The sequence below is a fragment of the Phycodurus eques genome, chromosome 17 (genome assembly GCF_024500275.1).
Source record: "Phycodurus eques isolate BA_2022a chromosome 17, UOR_Pequ_1.1, whole genome shotgun sequence".
Lineage (NCBI taxonomy): Eukaryota > Metazoa > Chordata > Actinopteri > Syngnathiformes > Syngnathidae > Phycodurus > Phycodurus eques.
This window is the reverse complement of record NC_084541.1, coordinates 862209-881033: the sequence shown is the minus strand read 5'-3', so window position 1 is coordinate 881033 and position 18825 is coordinate 862209. Positions and strand designations below refer to the sequence as shown.

The following is an 18825-nucleotide window of genomic DNA, read 5'->3' as shown; positions in this document are numbered from 1 at the left end:
ACTAAATGTTATATTTCAATATTTTTTTCATATTAATGTAAAAATAATTACAAAAACATTTCAGTGTTTGGGGGTGGGGACGGGGACGATTTAGCTAGCACACGGCTTTATCCTTGCAGATACATAAATACCCACCATTAAAAAAAAATGCAATCGTTTATACAAGAAGCTACCAATAATTTTAAAGTTAAAAAATAATGATTGTAGTTTTTTATGAAAGCAAAATAATCGTAATCATGGTTGTGAATCAAACCAAACAAGGAGCGTTTACTTTGACCTGTAAGGACATACAGCGACAAATGCGGCGCAGCCTAGTCTGCCCAGTCGTCCTCGGCCCGTTACCCGCGGATTTCTATAAAACAGCTGCACACTTTTCTTCCTACAGATACCGTTCCCATCGTTGGTAAACTGTCTAAATATGAGGTGAGTGCAAATCTTTTATTTTATTTTATTTTATTTTTTTTTAAACTCGGCAAAGCAACACGCGTAGGGCTATGCTATTCAAGTGCTCGGGTGTAGGATGAAAATCTGCTTGCAAGATGGCGACGTGGTCGCGAATTCAAAGGTGAAATACGCGTAAGTTAGCTTGCTAGCGACAACAACAACAACAACAACAACAACACCACCTTCAATATTGTGCTCTTACTCCCGTAGTTCTGCAGACACGTACGATTTTTGGTTCTTTATTATGGTGCGTGTGTCATTTGATCCTGGAGAAATGTTTCTATTGCGATAGTAGGGCCACCCTCCCAAATAAGCGACAACAAGTACAGCTGTAGTGATGTGGGATGAGTGTCCTTAAGTAGAATGATAAACATTTTCACCGGCGTTGATGTCACTCATATGCAAAGCATTGCTGCTGGGGTTTGCGTTGAAGATTATAGCCTTACAATTGTCGAATCCTGATCAAAACCAGTCATGCTAAAAACGTCACTGAGAAGCGATAGCTATAGCAAACGCATTATTCTAACCAATGACCGTAACGAGATGAAGCTCCTTCCAAACTGCTTCATCTACTGAACATTTGCGATCCTTTTACCATAAAACTCAATTCATTGAACACGAAACAAACGTATCATGTGGACGGGAAACAGATTAAACGTTAGCCGGTGAGCATGTCCGTGTTGTTGGACTAATCTGTTGATTTTAATGTTTAAAAAGAACATTGGAACTAGGAAGTAGCAAAGAATCTGGATTGTAAGAGGTCAGCGAGTGGTGCGTTTGCAATGCAGAGGTCCTAATTGAAACAGTTTTTTTGTCCTATTTTCCTGGTACAGTACTGTACATACATACTCTTGTTGGCCATTTCATTAGGTACATCGGTGCAATCTAATTAAAACGAGATCAGACAATAACTGTATTGAGAGGTGTTTTCAATACTTAGCCTCTGTCACGTGTGTGACACCACTGCAAAAGTATGAATACGTAGTAAAGATTTTTTTTAATGCATCTCTTCGACTGGATGTCATAAGAATAGGTTTGAGATTAAGATGAGTTTTTATTCTTTCAATGGCCGGTAGTGTAAATGAATGAATATGTCAGTAGTGTTAGAACAATGTAAATGCACTACGAGGCTACAGTCACAAGGCTAATTTCCATTGTTATCCCATCTCCCTGTCAGAAAGTACAGGCTGTGTCTTGGTGGGAAGGAAGACTTAAGATGCATACATCCATCCACCCATTTTCTGAGCCGCTTCTCCTCACTAGGGTCGCGGGCGTGCTGGAGCCGATCCCCGCTGTCATCGGGCAGGAGGCGGGGTACACCCTGAACCGGTTGCCACCCCATCGCAGGGCACACAAACAAACAACCATTCGCACTCACAGTCATGCCGACGGGCAATTTAGAGTCTCCAATGAATGCATGTTTTTGGGACGTGGGAGGAAACCGGAGTGCCCGGAGAAAACCCACGCGGGCACGGGGAGAACATGCAAACTCCACACAGGCGGGGCCGGGGATTGAACCCGGGTCCTCAGAAGTGGGAGGCTGACGCTCTAACCAGTCGTCCACCGTGCCGCCAAGATGCATACAGTACATCTCAATAAAAAAATACTGTAGAAAATAGTCCTAAAGTCAATACAAAGTGCCAAATATCACTATGAAGTTACACTCTAAAATGTTTCGGGGTTCAAACCCATCCTCGGTGAGAGAGGTGACCTACAGCACGTAGCTCCAACTAATGACTTACTTTGGATTAAAAATGTCTTTTCACTGGAACGTGACAAAATTGAACCCGATACTAGTGCACATTTACAAAATTCAAGTTTACAGCAATTCAAGAAATATTCCATATCCTAATTTTTTTTTTTTTTATTTGGCCTTATTGCTGCGGTGTTCAAATAAAACAAACATTTTGTATTCCAAACGTTGCGAGATATACGTGTGTGTGCAGCACGGTGGTCCTAGCGGTTATCACATCTGCCACACAATTTTGAGCTTCAGGCCTCCTGTGTGTCATTTGTACATTCTGCCTGTACTTGCGTGGGTTTTCTCCCACATGCATGTTAGGTCAATGAAATACTCTAAATTGCTCATTGGTGTGAATGTGATTGGCTGTACCCAGCCTCTTGCCCAAAGTCAGCTCGAATAGGTCGCAGCTGAACTGCGGCCTTTATGAGGACAAGCGGTGTCAAAAATAAATGGATGGACATTGCTCATCTCAACATAACAAAAACAGCACTCATAGCGCAAGTAATACATTTATTCACATTGTTTCAATTCATGTCGAACACAGAGTATTTCTACATGAAATAAAACCAGTGTCCCATTTAAGGACTTCAACATACTGTTTAGACTATGAAGTCTGGACCTGTTGCAAATAGACCGCTGATCGAATTTTGGCACTATTTGACCAAAGCGTGTTGTGCTAACCTTTCATTCATTCATCCATCCATTTTCTATAGCACTTGTCCTGTCCTGAGCTCGAACATATCCCAGCTGACCTTGGGTGAGATGCGAGTTATACCCTGTACTGTTCGCCAGTCACCAGGGCACAAGCCTGTCATTGACCTTCATATTAAGCATCTGAGATTATCCTTCACTTACACGTTACCATCTAAAGACGCTGATTTAAAAGCCTCAGTTGCCCCACGGGTGTTTTTTATGATGTGTTTGGAAAAAAAAATTCTGTGGAATGTAGAATTTTTACTGTTAAACTAACCATGACACACATGCCTGAAAAATGAAGAGATCGTACAACTCCCGTGATGTCCTGTCGGATCAGAGATGATTCAGAGGTTTTGCCACCGCAAAATAAAGTCTTACATCAGCAGACCGTGTGCAATTGGCAACTCTGGAATAGCTGGCTCCTTCACCTTCGGGTTCATCTGAGGTCTGCTGCAAGATCAGTTGAGGCACCATTTGGTTTACAAAAGTTTTACAGTAATCAGTCATCAAAGGGAAGCAAGCCCAATCAAGTCGTCCGTTGTCTCCATTCTGCAATATAATCAATGTGTCAAGGTGAAAGCTCTCAAATGTTGGTTTTAGCTGTACAATACAGATGGTATAAAATAGTTTTGTTCATGTCAGTTTCACCAACAGGGTGATCTGTGTTGTCAGCGAACGCTCAGTTTATCTCTGCCAGTTTAAATGGAAGAAAATGTAACGCATGTGATCTTGAAGTCGCAAAGTAGTGGCATTGCTGCAGTGACTTTAACCTCCAGTCATTGCGTATACATTGTTAGAGTAGTCTAAGGTGTAGGCATCTAAACTCACTCTTGTTACACAAAAACGAGTAAACTCATACTCTTGTGGTACGGATGCACGCTGCATAGACGCCATTTATTGAACTCATCCCACAAGTCACCAGCGTAACAGTAACCGTCGCCTCTTCAGGACGTCATGTTCCAACTTTACAGATCCACCTTTTACAGTCGGGTAATAGTTGGATTTAACATCAATCGATTAGTCATGCCTGGAGAGTGAGGCACAAGGATGATGTAATAGAGAGGGGACTGTTGTTGTGTTACCGTCTCTGATGCTAAATTAGTGTAGTAATACCCATCACATCAAAATAATGATAGAAACGATAGAGGATTATATTGTATGATAGAAATTTTTATGTCGCACTACGATATATATCGTAACGTCACACAGCACGAGTGTGCAGGATACTCAAAATGACCATAACAGCACACCACACACACAACAATGGGCCTCATTCCACTAACAGTGCGTACGCACAGATTTGTGCTTGAATCGTGCGTACGCACATTTGATACACAAATTTGTGCTTCATCAATATGTTCGTACATGAATTTTGGCGTACTCTGCAAACAAATGTAGAACTTCAGACCATGCGTACACACAAATGATGCAGGATCAGAATTAGAAAAAAATACACATTTTAAAAGTCATTTATAAAAAAAAATATTTTTAACAACAACTTAAACCTGGAATTTGCTAATGTGTTGACTAATGTCCTAAATAACCCTAAGAAGGAAACTTCTCATCACTTTTACCCTTGTTTTGTTCATGTGCTTGTATATGCAGTTGTGTAGCCGCTGGCGCCGTGCAGTGTAACGTTGTCATTGGACCGCTCGCATTTCCGAGGTTATCCAAGGCTACATGCAGTTATCCGTTCAAATCCCTACAATAATCGGATTTAGGATATATTTTTCTGTGATATTGCATGTGCAAATGTGATGTAAATTTATCGATTCTCTCTCACACGCACACACTGCCGCTGGTGTGCAGCTTGTGATGAAACTCCAATGGTTATGGCTCCTATTTTCTGTCGCTTCCAACACTAATTTCATGAACTTTATCAGATACAAATGCCGCTTTCCTTTTCTATATTTATTCCTTACTACTATGTATTCGAATAACGTATGCAATGTTTGTTCATTCTTTACTCTTAAATCGTTTTTTTTTTGTATGTTTTGTCCAACATTCTCTAATTTAACTTTGGAATGAATTAAAAAAGATAACAACATGATTATTATATGTTGTCAGTTTCTGTTTAGCAAGCTTTCCGATGATTGAAAATAGGACAACTATTAGGAAAGTAAGTGTTTTGGGGCCTCATCTCTTGTGACTTTAAACCTCTGCGCATCAGCTGAAATGGGTCAGACGGACGGACGTCCTTTTATAGGGAAAGAGGGGCGCAGTTTATACAGATTGCAGATCCCAGGCACCATCTTGTCCTTTTAGAATGAATTCTGATTCACTAATATACGCACGGTATTGCGAAGTGGCCAGTACACACGTGTCATAAATACGACGGTGACTTTGCATAGACACTCATCTCCTGTGCAGAGTAGGGCTTCACAATTAGTCGAATTTTAATCGCGATCGCTATTTTGGTTGCCACAAGTAAATGAGCCTGATTGTCGACGAGTTTATTTATTGATTTATTTTAACAGTTAAAATGCGGGCACTGCTGCATATAAAAAGTCCATTTGTAACAGTGCCCGCAATGTAGTCAGCCAGCCACCATGGGGCGAACGTGTGGTTAAGACCCCATTAAGGGCTGGCACCACGCTCCACGGCCAACTTCAAAATAAAAGTTTAAAATGGTATTTTTATCCAATGTAGTAATATATATATATATATATATATTACTATATTACTATTATATTACTATATATATATATGAAGCTTTTCTTTTGAAGTTGGCTCTCTCAGTATGTTGGCGGAGAAGCTGCGTGCCACAGTAAGACACTATTTATTGACAATCGTTGCAGCGGTTTCCTTGACTTCAACTTTCCGGTTGGCCTGACTGCCCGGAGCTGTAGAGGTCTTTGCAGTTTGTGACTGCACGACTGACCAAGGGTCAAACAGAATACGTACCGTCCTTGACAAGTCACGATATGACGACGAGGACTTTCAAATGAAAAGTCGGTGGTTACATATGGACTGAAAAATGTGCCTCCGGGAATTGAATTTGAAAAACATAATTTGAATTTTTATTAAGTGAAGTCCAATAAATTTGAAAGTGAATGTAAGAATTTTTTATCCGCATTGAAAATTCAAATTATATATTTTCACATTCAGTTTGAATTAGCTATGACAGACATCCAGGAACTGTAAGGAATAGCAATCAATGGGCGATACACAGATATCGTCTTCGGCCAATCAGCAACTTCGTGTTTTTATCACGTGACATAGGGATTCTCCGGGAAGTCAAATCTGCTAACCGGCGACAGTATTTTACCACCTTGCCTTAACCTTTGTGGAATGCATCATACAGTCAGAAAGAGATAAAAAGGTGCTTCCTTTCGGACATAGGAAAGGACATATCACACCAACGTGACCAAGTCGTCGTTCCGGTTCTTTTCCAACATAACGTCATCCGGGCATTGAACTCCATGCCTTAGGCTTTACTGACACCTAAGGTTAGAAACGGCACACAGCACATCTCGATACAGACAGCACTGTAACCCAATAAATTCATTTGAAACAGTGCTGTCTGTATCGAGAGGTGCTAATGGAAGAAGAAATGGAGCAAGCTAAGCTAACTTGGCTTAGCTGATTATGTTGTGGTTGCAAACTGAATGATTTGGGAGACATGATACCAACTATTATACGAACACAACCAGTTTCTCCTTTATATTATTCCGGAAACAGCGCGGGCTGCACGGTATTGGAAAAAAATTACATGATTTATTATTATTATCTTTTTTTTAAACCTGTGCTATATATTACGACATGAAATAATCCAGGATAAGTGTTGGGAAAGTTCGTTTTCTATGCAAACTAGTTCAAAGTTAGGTTCATCGTTCCAAAAACGGTCTTCTATTAGATGGAAGGAAGTAAATACAGTAATTAATGTCTCCACTTTTTGTGACATTTTTGTTTGTTGGTGTGCCGTGAGATTTTTCAATTGTAAAATATCTGCCTTGGCTCCATAAAGGTTGGAAATCACTGCTCTAGTCAGATCGTGTATTCTAATTAGTCAGCTCAAACCAACATTACATGACAAAACTAATGGGTGTTAACTTACATTTATTTTTAATTAAATTACTTCACCCACACCAAAACTTTAGAGCATGATTCGACAGAACGGCGGCATGCTTACGTCCAACTGTTCGTGCTACCGCCAGCTTACTAGGCTACATAACATTTTATCGCCTGCTTGTGAGCCGTATCGTATTAAAAGTACGTGGACATACCTCGAGCTCGCCTTAAACGAACATCCTCTCCTGTAGCACCGGTGACCACCAACACACATTTTTCCCCATTTTGTGCTTTATAATACAAAGTCGGCGCGCTCCACTCTTGTTGTCGTCGCCACTGTAACGAGTGTTTGACAAGATAAAGCCCAATGATTGTAAAAAAACGGATGCGGTGGTATCGGAATACAAGATTTTATTGCAGTAGTCTGACAGTGAAATCGTGAAAGAGCAAATTTGTCTTGTAGTCTGATCCGGGCATTACGTGTTGTCCCACACTGCCGATGTATTTTTATTTTTTTCAAACCACTTCTTTGGCGGTCAGATATTTACAGTACTACGTCAAAAGACACGCGACAGGGCTAAAAAGAAACTAGCTTTTGGTTTCAAATATACTGTGCACGCGGCGAAGCGGAGTTGATGTCTTTTACGGAGCCCATCAATGACGTCATTGAGCGGATCGGCGAATTATGACATTAAAGCCGATCAGCATAAAATGCTAAATATCGGCCGATACCGATCAGCGCGATCAAATTGGTGTAAAGTCTAATACGGACGGGTGTTGTCTTGTGTTTGAGTCTGTTTGACTTTTTCAAATTTTTTTTTTTTTCCTCTGAACTCTGTGTTGACCATACACATAGGGATTCTCCATAATAAATATTGAACGTCTCCCATTTACGATTGTCTGCGGCGACCTGTTTTCAAGCAGATCAGGCAGGAAAAAAAAACCACTCTTAACACACCTCAGACAGTAGGATAATCACACAGGATTTTCTTTTAAACAAATTGGACCTTTACTGTCTTTGTCGGAAGAGAGGAAAAATTCATCCTGATTGTATATGTGTACTCCGCTTTATGCTGCCCTGTGGAATTTTGCTTGTGGATGTAGCTCTACTTGCCTGAGCTGATGTCATTTTGTTCTTTAGACTGAAAGTAGTTTAGACTAAATCAACTGCCCCGCCGCTAGTTGGTAGAGCACACAATTTTTGCCTCAGTGGACACGATTAATCACTCAATTCTCCACAGATGGCAGAATTCTTAACAATCACTTTAATCAAATGTGGTCGTCTTCCTGTTGACGTTATTGTGACCAATAAGAAGAGAGAGCCACCTCACGTTGTGTTGTGACGCATTTCGGTATGATTCATTGCTTGGAATTATTTGCGTGTGAACACAAACCAAACCAAACCAGGGGTGAAACTGGCATTGTGGGCACACCCCAAAAACTGCTTCCGATCAGAAAAATCAATCTATACACACCCTATGAGATGCACGCACACAAATTAAGGGGAGGGTCATTTTTTAATAAAGGACAAGGTACCATTTGAAGAGGATCTGCGATTATGTGAACCATGAAGGATATCTTGATGCTTGAAATACATTACCTAGAATTCTGGAAAATAAATTCAATCTAGGCTGGTCTCATATCAAGTTAATTCAGTTAGAACGGCCTGTTCTTTCCACCCACGAAAGGCTGTTGTGTACTGTATGTGTTCCTGTGCACTGCAGCTGCACAGCAAGTCCTAGCATTTTTTTCATGTGCCATTTGTTCCAAGATTAGCCCTGAACTTGCAGAAGAAATTCTTGAAAATAGTTGTACTTTGTGCACATCTCATTCAGAAGCCTCCATTGACCTTCATTAAAAAAAAAAAAGAAACACGCATCTCATGATTTGGGAGTATAATTGAGGAGACATGAACAGCTCTCCTCTGCTATTCCCTACCTCTTGTGTATGTGTGAATACTTCCCCAAAAATTTTTTATGTGTTATTTCTGTAGCGTACACAAGGCCACGTTTCTTAAGTTCTATACTTTGGTATTTTCTGAACCATATTTTCACTCTTCACTCACTCAGGAAACAAGCCTTATCTTATTTGACAGTACCTTGCATTATTTTGCTTGTAAAGTGATACTCATGTAAACATCTAAATGTGACCTTTCCTGTCTGGCTACAGGTGGTTTGTATCCTGTAACATGGTGTAGCTCAGCCTTTGGTGAAGCAGCAGCAGCAGCAGCGGCCCACTTGCACTGAGCCAGGATGTCCAGTAGCTCTGGCTACCCCCCTAACCAGGGGAGCTTCAGCAGTGAGCAGAGCCGTTACCCATCCCATTCTGTCCAGTACACATTCAGCGGCACGCGTCACCAACAGGTCAGACTTTGCCTCTGTTGGTTCACCGAGAAACGCTTTGTACCCAATAAAATGTTGTTGTTTTTTTTGTTCCTGCACAATCTGTGTACATACAGAACAGATTTTGGCTTTGACGGTGAATGACCCTGAAGTTGTAAAATTTGTAATACCACTGAAAAATCTCAGGAAAAAACATAATGCCTCTAAAAAGCAACGTGACAAGGTTTCCTGAAAATGATAGTCTGTCAAAATGCTGAGTCTGAATGGAATGGCCACTTTAACCAGAGAGTACAACGCAGCAAGAATAAAAAAAAAAATCGTATGATGGGTACCAGAGAAATTTAGTTTTTTCTGTTGGGGGGGAAAAAATGGCCTTATTGGGAATGTTTTTGTTATAGCGCCGATAGAAAACTGGTCAAAAAAACACTTTCAAGTTAAAGTAAAACAGTATGACTTGATTCTTTCTTAACATATCTCCTCGAGCAATTCGTTTCATCTGCTACTCAGGAACCTATTCTCCAATTCACTGACAAGTTTGAGTTAAAAATATGTACCTTTGCGCTTGTAAGGGCTGCAATTCCTAGAGGTTGTCCGAGTAGATGTGTCAAAATCAGAATCGTCTTTATTTGCCAAGTATGTCCAAAAAACACGCAAGGAATTTGTCTCTGGTAGTTGGAGCCGCTCCAGTACGACAACAGACAGTCAATTGACAGAACACTTTTGAGACATAAAGACATTGAGAAAAACAGTCACTGAGCAATAAAGGGTTGCTAGTTATCTGGTAATGCCGGTGCAATTTTAAAATGTTTTTTTTTAAATTGTGCAAAAAGATGCAGAGTCCTCGAGCAGTTAGAGCAGTTTGAATGACTAATATAGCAATTGTCCGGTGCAATGACCATTGTGCAAAGGGGGCCGAGACTTCAAGGAGTGTATGCGGTTTAAAGTGACTAGTAGCGTGATATTCTGGGACAATGTCGATTGTGCAAATGTTGCAGATACTCCTCAGTCAGTGTGCAAGTGGGGCAGATGTTACTCTGGCATGAGTGGCCAGTATTGGTCAACAACAGATATGCAAATAGTGCAGCATGGCAAGACTACTACAGTGAGTGCACGAGTAATGAATAATTGGCCTGACAGAAATGTGACAAAAAACTCAAGGCAAAAAAATTGGCAGCATGTTGTAATGGAATTGTAGGTTAGTTGTTTAAGAAGTTGATTGCAAGAGGGAAGAAGCTGTTGGAATGTCTGCTAGTTCTAGTTTGCATTGATCGGTAGAGCCTACCTGAGGGAAGGAGCCGGAAGAGCCGGTGGCCAGGATGCGGAGGGTCCGAGAGGATTTTGCACGCTCTTGTCTTAGTTCTGGCAGCGTGTAAGTCCTCAAGGGTTGGTAGGGGGGTACCGACAATCTTTTCAGCAGTTTTGATTGTCCGTTGCAGTCGGAGTTTGTCCTTTTTTATAAGCAGCACCCAACCAGACTATGATTGAAGAACACAGGACTGATTCGATGACCGCTGTATAGAACTGCCTCAGCAGCTCCTGTGGCAGGCCGTGCTTCCTCAGAAGCCGCAGGAAGTAGATCCTCTGCTGGACGGAGTTGATGTTGATTGCCCACTTCAGGTCCTGAGAGGCTGTAATTCCCAGGAAGGGTTCAATGCACTTTTTTATCAAATTTGTTTTGATAAGTAAATACGAATTTGAAAATATATTAGACATACAAATGCAGTATGTGATATGCATATTAATTATATATAAAAATACATTATTTTGTTGCTAGAATGATTCGAAAGGACTCGAAACTCAAAGCGTAGGACTTGCGACTTGACTCTGGACTTGCATGTCTTGACTTGGGACTTGACTCGGGACTTGAGGGCAAAGACTTGTGACTTGCAAAGCAATGACTTGATCCCACCTCTTGTGTGTTCTGTGGTTTTACATTTTATAGTCGTTTCTTTTCATATTTGTAGAAAAAGTGAGGCATTTCTTCGACTCACTTTATTAAGCCGTTTTCATCATTGCCTGTACATAGGCTACACGACACTGCCAAAATGTTTCTTGCTAAATCTGGTGACTTTCCGACTTCTCTTAGTGACTTTTTTTTTTTTTTTTCCTCCCCCTCAAAAGCGACTAGTGACAAAGCCAGCAACTTTGTTGTATGTGTTGGAGACACGAACGCACATATCACTGTGCAGTTAAGGTCCTCAATGAGCAGCGGGTGGTGCTGTGAGCCCCTCCGCCATCATAAAGAACTCACAGGCGGTCAGGTTCAGAGTAGCCTCGCGCAGCAGTCACACTGCAGTCAGTTTAGAATGGACCCACACACCTCCGCATCCAGAGTGAAAATGAAATGCCCATGTGCAAAGCTGCCGCTGTTTACAGTGTGAGATGTACGTGTAAATATTCACTGTCACACTAAAATAAATCACTGCCTTTGATTTACATACTCTCAACTGCGACTCAGTCCCAAACTCCCAATCCCAAGTCAGTTAATAGTCTTTGTTCGTGAACCCTACAGTCTTTTGATAAAATTGTTATTTTATTTATTTTTTAAATTTTACAAAGTTCAATCAAATGTATTTAAATTGAAAGAAAACAATCGAGAGAAGAACGTTCATTTGCAGTTCTAGTTAGACTTTACACCGATCTGATCGGCTTGATTGGTATCTGCTGATAATTAGCATTTTATGCTGATCGGCTTTAATGTCATAATTCGATGATCCAATCAATGACGTCCTTGATCGGCTACGCAAAAGACATTTACTCCGCGTCGTCATTGTGTATTTGAATCCAAAAGCTAGTTTATTTTTAGCAATGTCGTGTGTCTTTTAAAGTACTACTGTAAATATCTGACGGCCAATAGTTATTTCAAAAAAAAAAAACATGTTGGCAGTGTGGGACAGACAACACGTAATGCCTGGATCAGACTACAAGACACATTTAGTCTTTTCACGATGCATGTCGGACTACGACAATAAAATCTTTACATCCCATCTTTTACGATCACGGGGCTTAAACGTGACCGGATACACATGTTACCATGGCGATGACATCGCGATGCGTGTATTATAAGAACAAAATGGGGAAAAATGTGTGGTCGGTCACCAGTGCTTGGGAGAAGACGTTTGTTCAAGGATTGCTTGAAGTATGTTCACATACTTTTAATTCGATACGGTTCGCAAGCAGCCAACAAAACATTATGTAGCCTACGGTAGTACGTAAACATGCCGGCGTTATGTCTAATGTTGCTCTAAAGTTTCAGTGTGTGTGCAGTAATTTAAATACAATAAAGTAATTCAATTACAGTAAGTTGGCACCCATTATTTCTGTCATGTTGTAATGTTGGTTTGACCTGACTGATGAGAATACATGACCTGACTAGACTAGCGAATACTCGGTATACAGTACACGAGGATATACAGTGAATGAACAAGTCATTTCAATAGACTCATTGCTCAATCTTGTAATCGGATCGGTGATCGGTTATCGTTTTTTTTAAACTCTGTGATCGGCCCCAAAAATCCTGATCATGTAAAGCCTAGTTCTAATCATACTTGGCATATTTTTAAACTCGCTTTTTTTTTTATCACTAAAGTGAGTAATGGATAGTGTGTCCCAGCTACTTTGGAGGCCAGATTTCCTAGAAGCTTACTTCCACAGAAAGTGTCAGTGGTTCATTTGTGGGCATTTGTATTGTTTGCTTAGATCTGGAACAAAACTGGAGTTTGGTAATATTTCCTGTAACTACTAGCTTGTTCAGGTTTTTGTGGAGGTCATGGCATGCTGACAACTATGTGTTCTTTTCAGGGTTTTTTTTTAGGATAAACTTGGTGAATACATTGAAATGATCAGGCTTTGATCCATTTATTTAAAAAAAATAAAATAAAAATCCATCCATTTTCTGAGCCGCTTCTCCTCACTAAGGTCGCGGGCGTACTCGAGCCTATCCCAGCTATCATCAGGAAGGAGGCGGGGTACACCCTGAACTGGTTGCCAGTCGTCCCCCATACCGCCAAAAGTGAAACTTGTATAAATTCATTTCACACAGACTGATGTATTTCAAGGGTTTTCTTTCTTTTAATGTTGATGATTATAACGACAACTCATGAAAAGCCCAAACCATCATGGGGAAGACTGCTGACCTGACAGTTGTCAAAAGACAACCATTGACGAGTTGCACAAGGAGGGCAAGAGACAAAACGTCATTGCTAAAGAGGCTGGCTGTACACAGAGCTCTGTGTCCAAGCACGTTAATAGAGAGGCGAAGGGAAGGGAAAGTGGACAAGCAATAGGGATAACCGCACCCTGGAGAGGATTGTGAAATGAGAATCATGAGGTCAAAGGAACTGCCTGAAGAGCTCAGAGACAGAACTGTGGCAAGGCACAGATCTGGCCAAGGTTATAAAAAATGTTCTGCTGCACTTAAGGTTCCAAAGAGCACAGTGGCTTCCATAATACTGAAATGGAAGACGTTTGGGTCGATCAGAACCCTTCCGAGAAGACGAGCAATTAGGGTAGAAGAGCCTTGGTGAGAGAGGTAAAGAAGAACCCAAAGATCACTGTGGCTGAGCTCCAGGGTTGCAGTCAGGTGATGGGAGAAAGTTCTAGAAAGTCAACCATCATCTGTCGGGGCTTTATGGCAGAGTGGCCCGATGGAAATTGTGGAGAAAACCAGGAATTTTAAAAACTATTGTTCAAATATATTGGCAAGAATTCTTACAATCCTTGTTCCATACTCAGTATAATAAAAAAAATACATTTACAAAATACATTTTTATACTACTGTATCAATCTGTCTTTTGCGCTTAACATAAATTTCATGATGCATTCAGATGTACAGGTATGTGCCAAAAAAAATTGAATATCGCGGGAAAGTCCATTTATTTCAATAGTTTGTTTCAAAAAGTGCAACTTGTATGTTATATTAGTTCACCACACACACACGGAAATATTTTAAGCCTTCATTTGCTTACATTTTGATGATTATGTCAGAAAGACAGACAAAAAAAACACCTCCCACGGTCGGGGCGGGTAGTGGGTGCTGGCGGGCGTGTGAGGGCGGGGTTGGTGCTGCGGGTCTGGGTGGGATGGCCCTCTTCGTCGGTGGTCGTCCGTCGGTGGTCGCCCTTATGGGCCCGACCTGCAGGAGCCATGCCTCACTTTGCACACACTCACACCATTCACTATAGATATTTTTCTCACTCAACACATCTGGGGACATACACGTATCAAAGGGTTCCTGGGGGACTGGTATGGGATCGGGAGGGTGTGGATGTCTGATCGGGTTTCAGCACGCCTGTACTGATACACGGGGTAGGGTCAATGATTGCCAGTCGGGAACCTGGGAGTCACAGTTACAGGGGGAAGGGAGGTGGGTCTCACTTACTTGCATGGCGGTGCTCCGGAGGCTGGGCCCCCCCGGCCTGGATGACTGCTTGGTGTTGGGGCTGACCTCTCAAGGCCTGCGGCTGCTCCTTGGGTCGCCTCCCCCCCTTATCGTTCCCTTGCCGGGTGCCCCTATCCCCCCTCCATTCCAACACACAAGGGACACTCTCCCGGCCTCTGCCTGGGCGGGGACTGGCTGCATTGCGGGCCCTGCGGGTTGGGGGGGGGTCTCTTGCTCTCCTGGGGCTGGAGGGTGGCTGGGCGTGTGGGTGGGGTGGTTGGCTGGGGTTGTGGCATTGGGTCCCTGCGGCCCCCACTGGGTGGCCAGTTGTCGGGGCGCCTCGATGGGGCCGGCGGACCGCCCCGGGTCCCTCGGTGTGGCACGTGTCCCGTCCGCCGGGCCGCTCTCGGGCGGACCCCTGGGCCCGATCCCGCCCCTCGATGGATCGGGTGGGGTCCTCAGCCGGCCATACCAATTACAGGACACTACTGTCAGTCTTTGTGCATGTAAAACGCTATCAATTCACTTGCATGTATCCGCAGGCACACACCCCTAGGACTCTTTCACTGCGTGTGGGGTCACGCACTAACTGCGACAAATAACTCATGAATATGCGAATCGCTTGTGTATCCCCTCTCTTATACTCTCGTCCTGTAGACTTTTATAATTCACATAAATAATGTCACCACACTTCAGTTGTACAGCCGGGTTCACGACCCTTGTCCTGCTGTCCTTGTCCTGTTCTATCTTGTCCTGTCCTTCCCTCACAGGGTGTAGCCCTGCAGCCCCATGCGACACTCATATTTAATATTTCATTGTTGTAGATAATATAATGATTTACTTCTCTCATCCTGTTTACAATTAGTGCTTTGTCCTTTGTCTTTGTTTCTCTCCCCCTTCTAGAAACTTTGTTCTGTTCGACTGATCAAGTCTGATTCTCAATAAACCTCAATTATAATACCACAGCGGAAGCTTAAGAACTCCACTGTGACACAGTTAAACTGTTCCAGCATTAGAGGGATACAGATTTTCCATTCTGCTTGACCTAACAGCCGAACAAAAAAATAAACTAATCCATTATTTCACAAAATTAGAATATTTCTTGTGACCAACCAAAAAACACAGAAATGTTGGCCTTCTTAAAAGTGTATGAAAGTAATATGCCCTCAGTACTTTGTTGGGCCTCCTTTTACATTAATTACAGCATCAAGGCCGTGTGGGATGGAGTTGATCAGCCTTTGACACAGTTCAGGTGTTATTGTAGCACAAGTTGCTTTGATATTAGCCTTCAGATCGTCTGCATTTCGGGGTTTCTGTTCCCTCATCTTCCTCTTGACAATACCCCATACATTTTTAATGGGGTTCAAGTCAGTCGAGTTTGCTGGTCAATCAAGTACTGCTAATTAAACCAGGTGTTGGTAGTTTTGGCTTTGTGGGCAGGGGCCAAATCCTGCTGGAAAATAAAATCATTGTCTTCAAAAAGCTCGTCGGCAGCGGCAAGCATGAAGTGCTCTAAAATGTCCTGGTAGACAGCTGCATTGACTGTGCACTTGATAAAAGACAATGGACCCACACAAGCAAATGACCTGGCTCCCCAAACCATGACTGGCTGTGAAAACTTCACACTGGACTTTAAGCAGCTTGACTTTTGTGCTTCTCCAGCTTTCCTCCAGACGCTAGGACCTTGATTTCCCAATGAAATGGAAAATGTACTTTCATCTGAAAAGAGGACTTGGGACCACTGGGCAACAGACCAGTAGTTTTTCTCCTTAGCAAAGCACAGACGCTTGTGACATTGTTTTTGGCTCAGGAGTGGCTTGACACGTGGAATTCTACAGCTGTAGCCCACGTCATGCAGACGTCTGTATGTGGTGGTTCTTGATGCACTGACACCAGCCTCAGTCCACTCCCCCACATTTCTGAATTGCCGTTGCTTGAGAATCCTCTCAAGGCTCAGTCATCCCTGTCACTTGTGCACCTTTTCTGGCCACATTTTCTCCTTCCTCTTCACATTCTGTTTGTGTACTTTGATACAGCGCATCCTATCTTATTTTGCAAATTCGTTTTGAGACCTTTTCTCCTTATGGAGGGTGTCAATGATGGTTTTCTGCACAACTGTCAAGTCTGCAGTCGTCCCCTTGATTCTGAAGCATACGAAGCCAGACTGAGACTATTTAAAGGCTTAGAAAATCTTCTGCAGGTGTTTTGCGTTTTTTAGCTGACAAGATTGGGACACGGGGAGCCTACAGTGTTGAACTTAATGATATTTTAATTTTGTGAAATACTGGATTTTAAATTTTTTTAATTTTTTAATTTGTCTTTCTGCCATAATCATCAAAATTGAAACAAATAAAGGCTTGAAGCATTTCACTGTGTGTGTGGTGAACTAATATACAAGTTTGACGTTTTGAAACAAATTATTGAAATAAATGGACGTTCCTTCGATATTCACATTTTTTTGGCATTATTGGATAATTTGAATATGGTAAAATTGGTAGAATTATGGGTTCGGAAACATTTGAAAAACCCCAGCCCTGAAATGCAGTGTCCTCCTCACTGCTCACCAGTGATTGTTTTGTTGGGACTACATGTACACAGCTTCTATTTACAGGAAGTCTATTGCTACAGTACATACATTTCATCAGAACATGGTAGTGGGATGAGGTCATGCCAGCTGTGTCCTCATTTTCAGCATCAATAGTTGTCTACTTTATATCCATTCACTCAGAAATCATTATTTATTAAGGGGCTTTGCAACAACTTGGTCTGCTCCATTGTCATAAAAGCTTTTTAACACAGGGCACCTATTATGAGTTGTTTTGAAGTAGTATTCAGTATCAAAAGTAATGCATTGTAAAAATGTGGTTTGTGTTGCTTTCAGGATTTCTCTGTCCCAGATTATCGATCTCACATGCAAGATCCGCAGGGTCGAAGAAGACCATCTTTACTGTCTGAATTCCACCCTGGTACTGAAAGGTAATTGTTTCTTCAAATATCCTACCTGTTGGATCAGTAGAGCATTCATGCACCTATTGTATGTTGGGACATTTTCTTATTCTTTTTTTTTTTTTTTTTTTTGTCCCCCCCCCCCCCCCCCCCTGTTTTGCAGGCCTCCAGAGAGACGTCATGGTTACGAGCAGCAGTTCCACTGCATCACTTCTCAGGCTGAACATGAGGCACTGGAAACGAAGCGCCCACGCATGGAGTCGATTGCTGAGGCCCACATGACCCGTAGCTCTTCTTCTGCTGGGGGTATTCTCTTGCCCATGCACCATACTCTACAGGATAGTCTCAGAGCCACTGTGGAGGTCAAAAAGGTAGGTTCTCTTATTTACCAAATGTGATTAACTGTGTCACTTGTTTACTGTGTGGATTTTCTTTTTTAAATTGACTGAATGTTCTTGTAGCTGCAAGGAGTTGTGCAGCAGTATTATTTATTTTTGTTGTGTTCAGGATGTCTAGTCACAGTGTGTATTATGCTCAAGATGTTAACAAACACTTCAAATGAGCTTTCTTTGAAATACAGATAACAGCTATTTTGGCCAGCATCACTTGTGTGTCATTTCCTTGTCTAGTATAATACAACAATTGTATTTAACAGTTGTGTTCTACAGTAGGTTTATCAAGTTTATTTTGTATTTTTTTTCCAGGAGTCTCCTTTCACTGTGAAAGTGGAATGTCCTTCCCCAGGAGGACCTACATTACACCTTGGGGAAGAGCATGACACGTCTCCTTCCAAGCTATCCAAGGAGGAGCTGATTCAAAGTATGGACCGTGTGGACAGAGAGATTGCTAAAGTGGAGCAGCAGATTTTCAAGCTGAAGAAAAAGCAAGTTAGTTGTCCAGTTGCCTTCATTATGTCTCAACATAACACACAAGAAAATGGTTGTATTACAGGTATGTGCCAAGAAATGTGACTATCGAGGGAAATTCTATTTATTTCAATTAGGGTTGGGCATTGTTTGAATTTGAACAATTCCGATTCTTTTAGGGGGCTGGGTCGAAAAAGTTTGCATGGTTTAAATAAAGGGTGTCCAAATTATGGACATCCATTGTCTTAGCAGCCCGCCGCATGAACTTTGGGGTTCTTTATAAACGGTATCAATATCAAACCTACGAACTCCAAGGCAATGTGTGTGGAACTAACCCAATTGACTTGATATTCATGAATTATTATTTCAGCTAAAAGTTAAATATAGCATTGTTAA

The 18825-nt window shown here is 41.9% G+C and overlaps 1 protein-coding gene across 15 annotated transcripts in view; it reads left to right on the top strand.

Moving 5' to 3' along the window:
- Positions 1–286: 286 nt before the first annotated feature.
- Positions 287–18825, top strand: part of ncor1 (nuclear receptor corepressor 1) — a 64141-nt gene continuing 45602 nt past the window's right edge. For 10 of the 15 annotated variants that reach the window (XM_061703518.1, XM_061703517.1, XM_061703515.1 and 7 more), the window contains exons 1-5: positions 288–423; positions 9065–9258; positions 17499–17593; positions 17727–17934; positions 18268–18450. In XM_061703518.1, coding sequence (XP_061559502.1) covers positions 9148–9258; positions 17499–17593; positions 17727–17934; positions 18268–18450 — 597 coding nt within the window. In that variant the 5' untranslated portion in view covers positions 288–423; positions 9065–9147. Of the gene's footprint in view, positions 424–535; positions 577–9064; positions 9259–17498; positions 17594–17726; positions 17935–18267; positions 18451–18825 lie in introns of those variants that run through there. The other 5 variants (XR_009770254.1, XM_061703510.1, XM_061703520.1 and 2 more) reach the window with 2 other exon arrangements.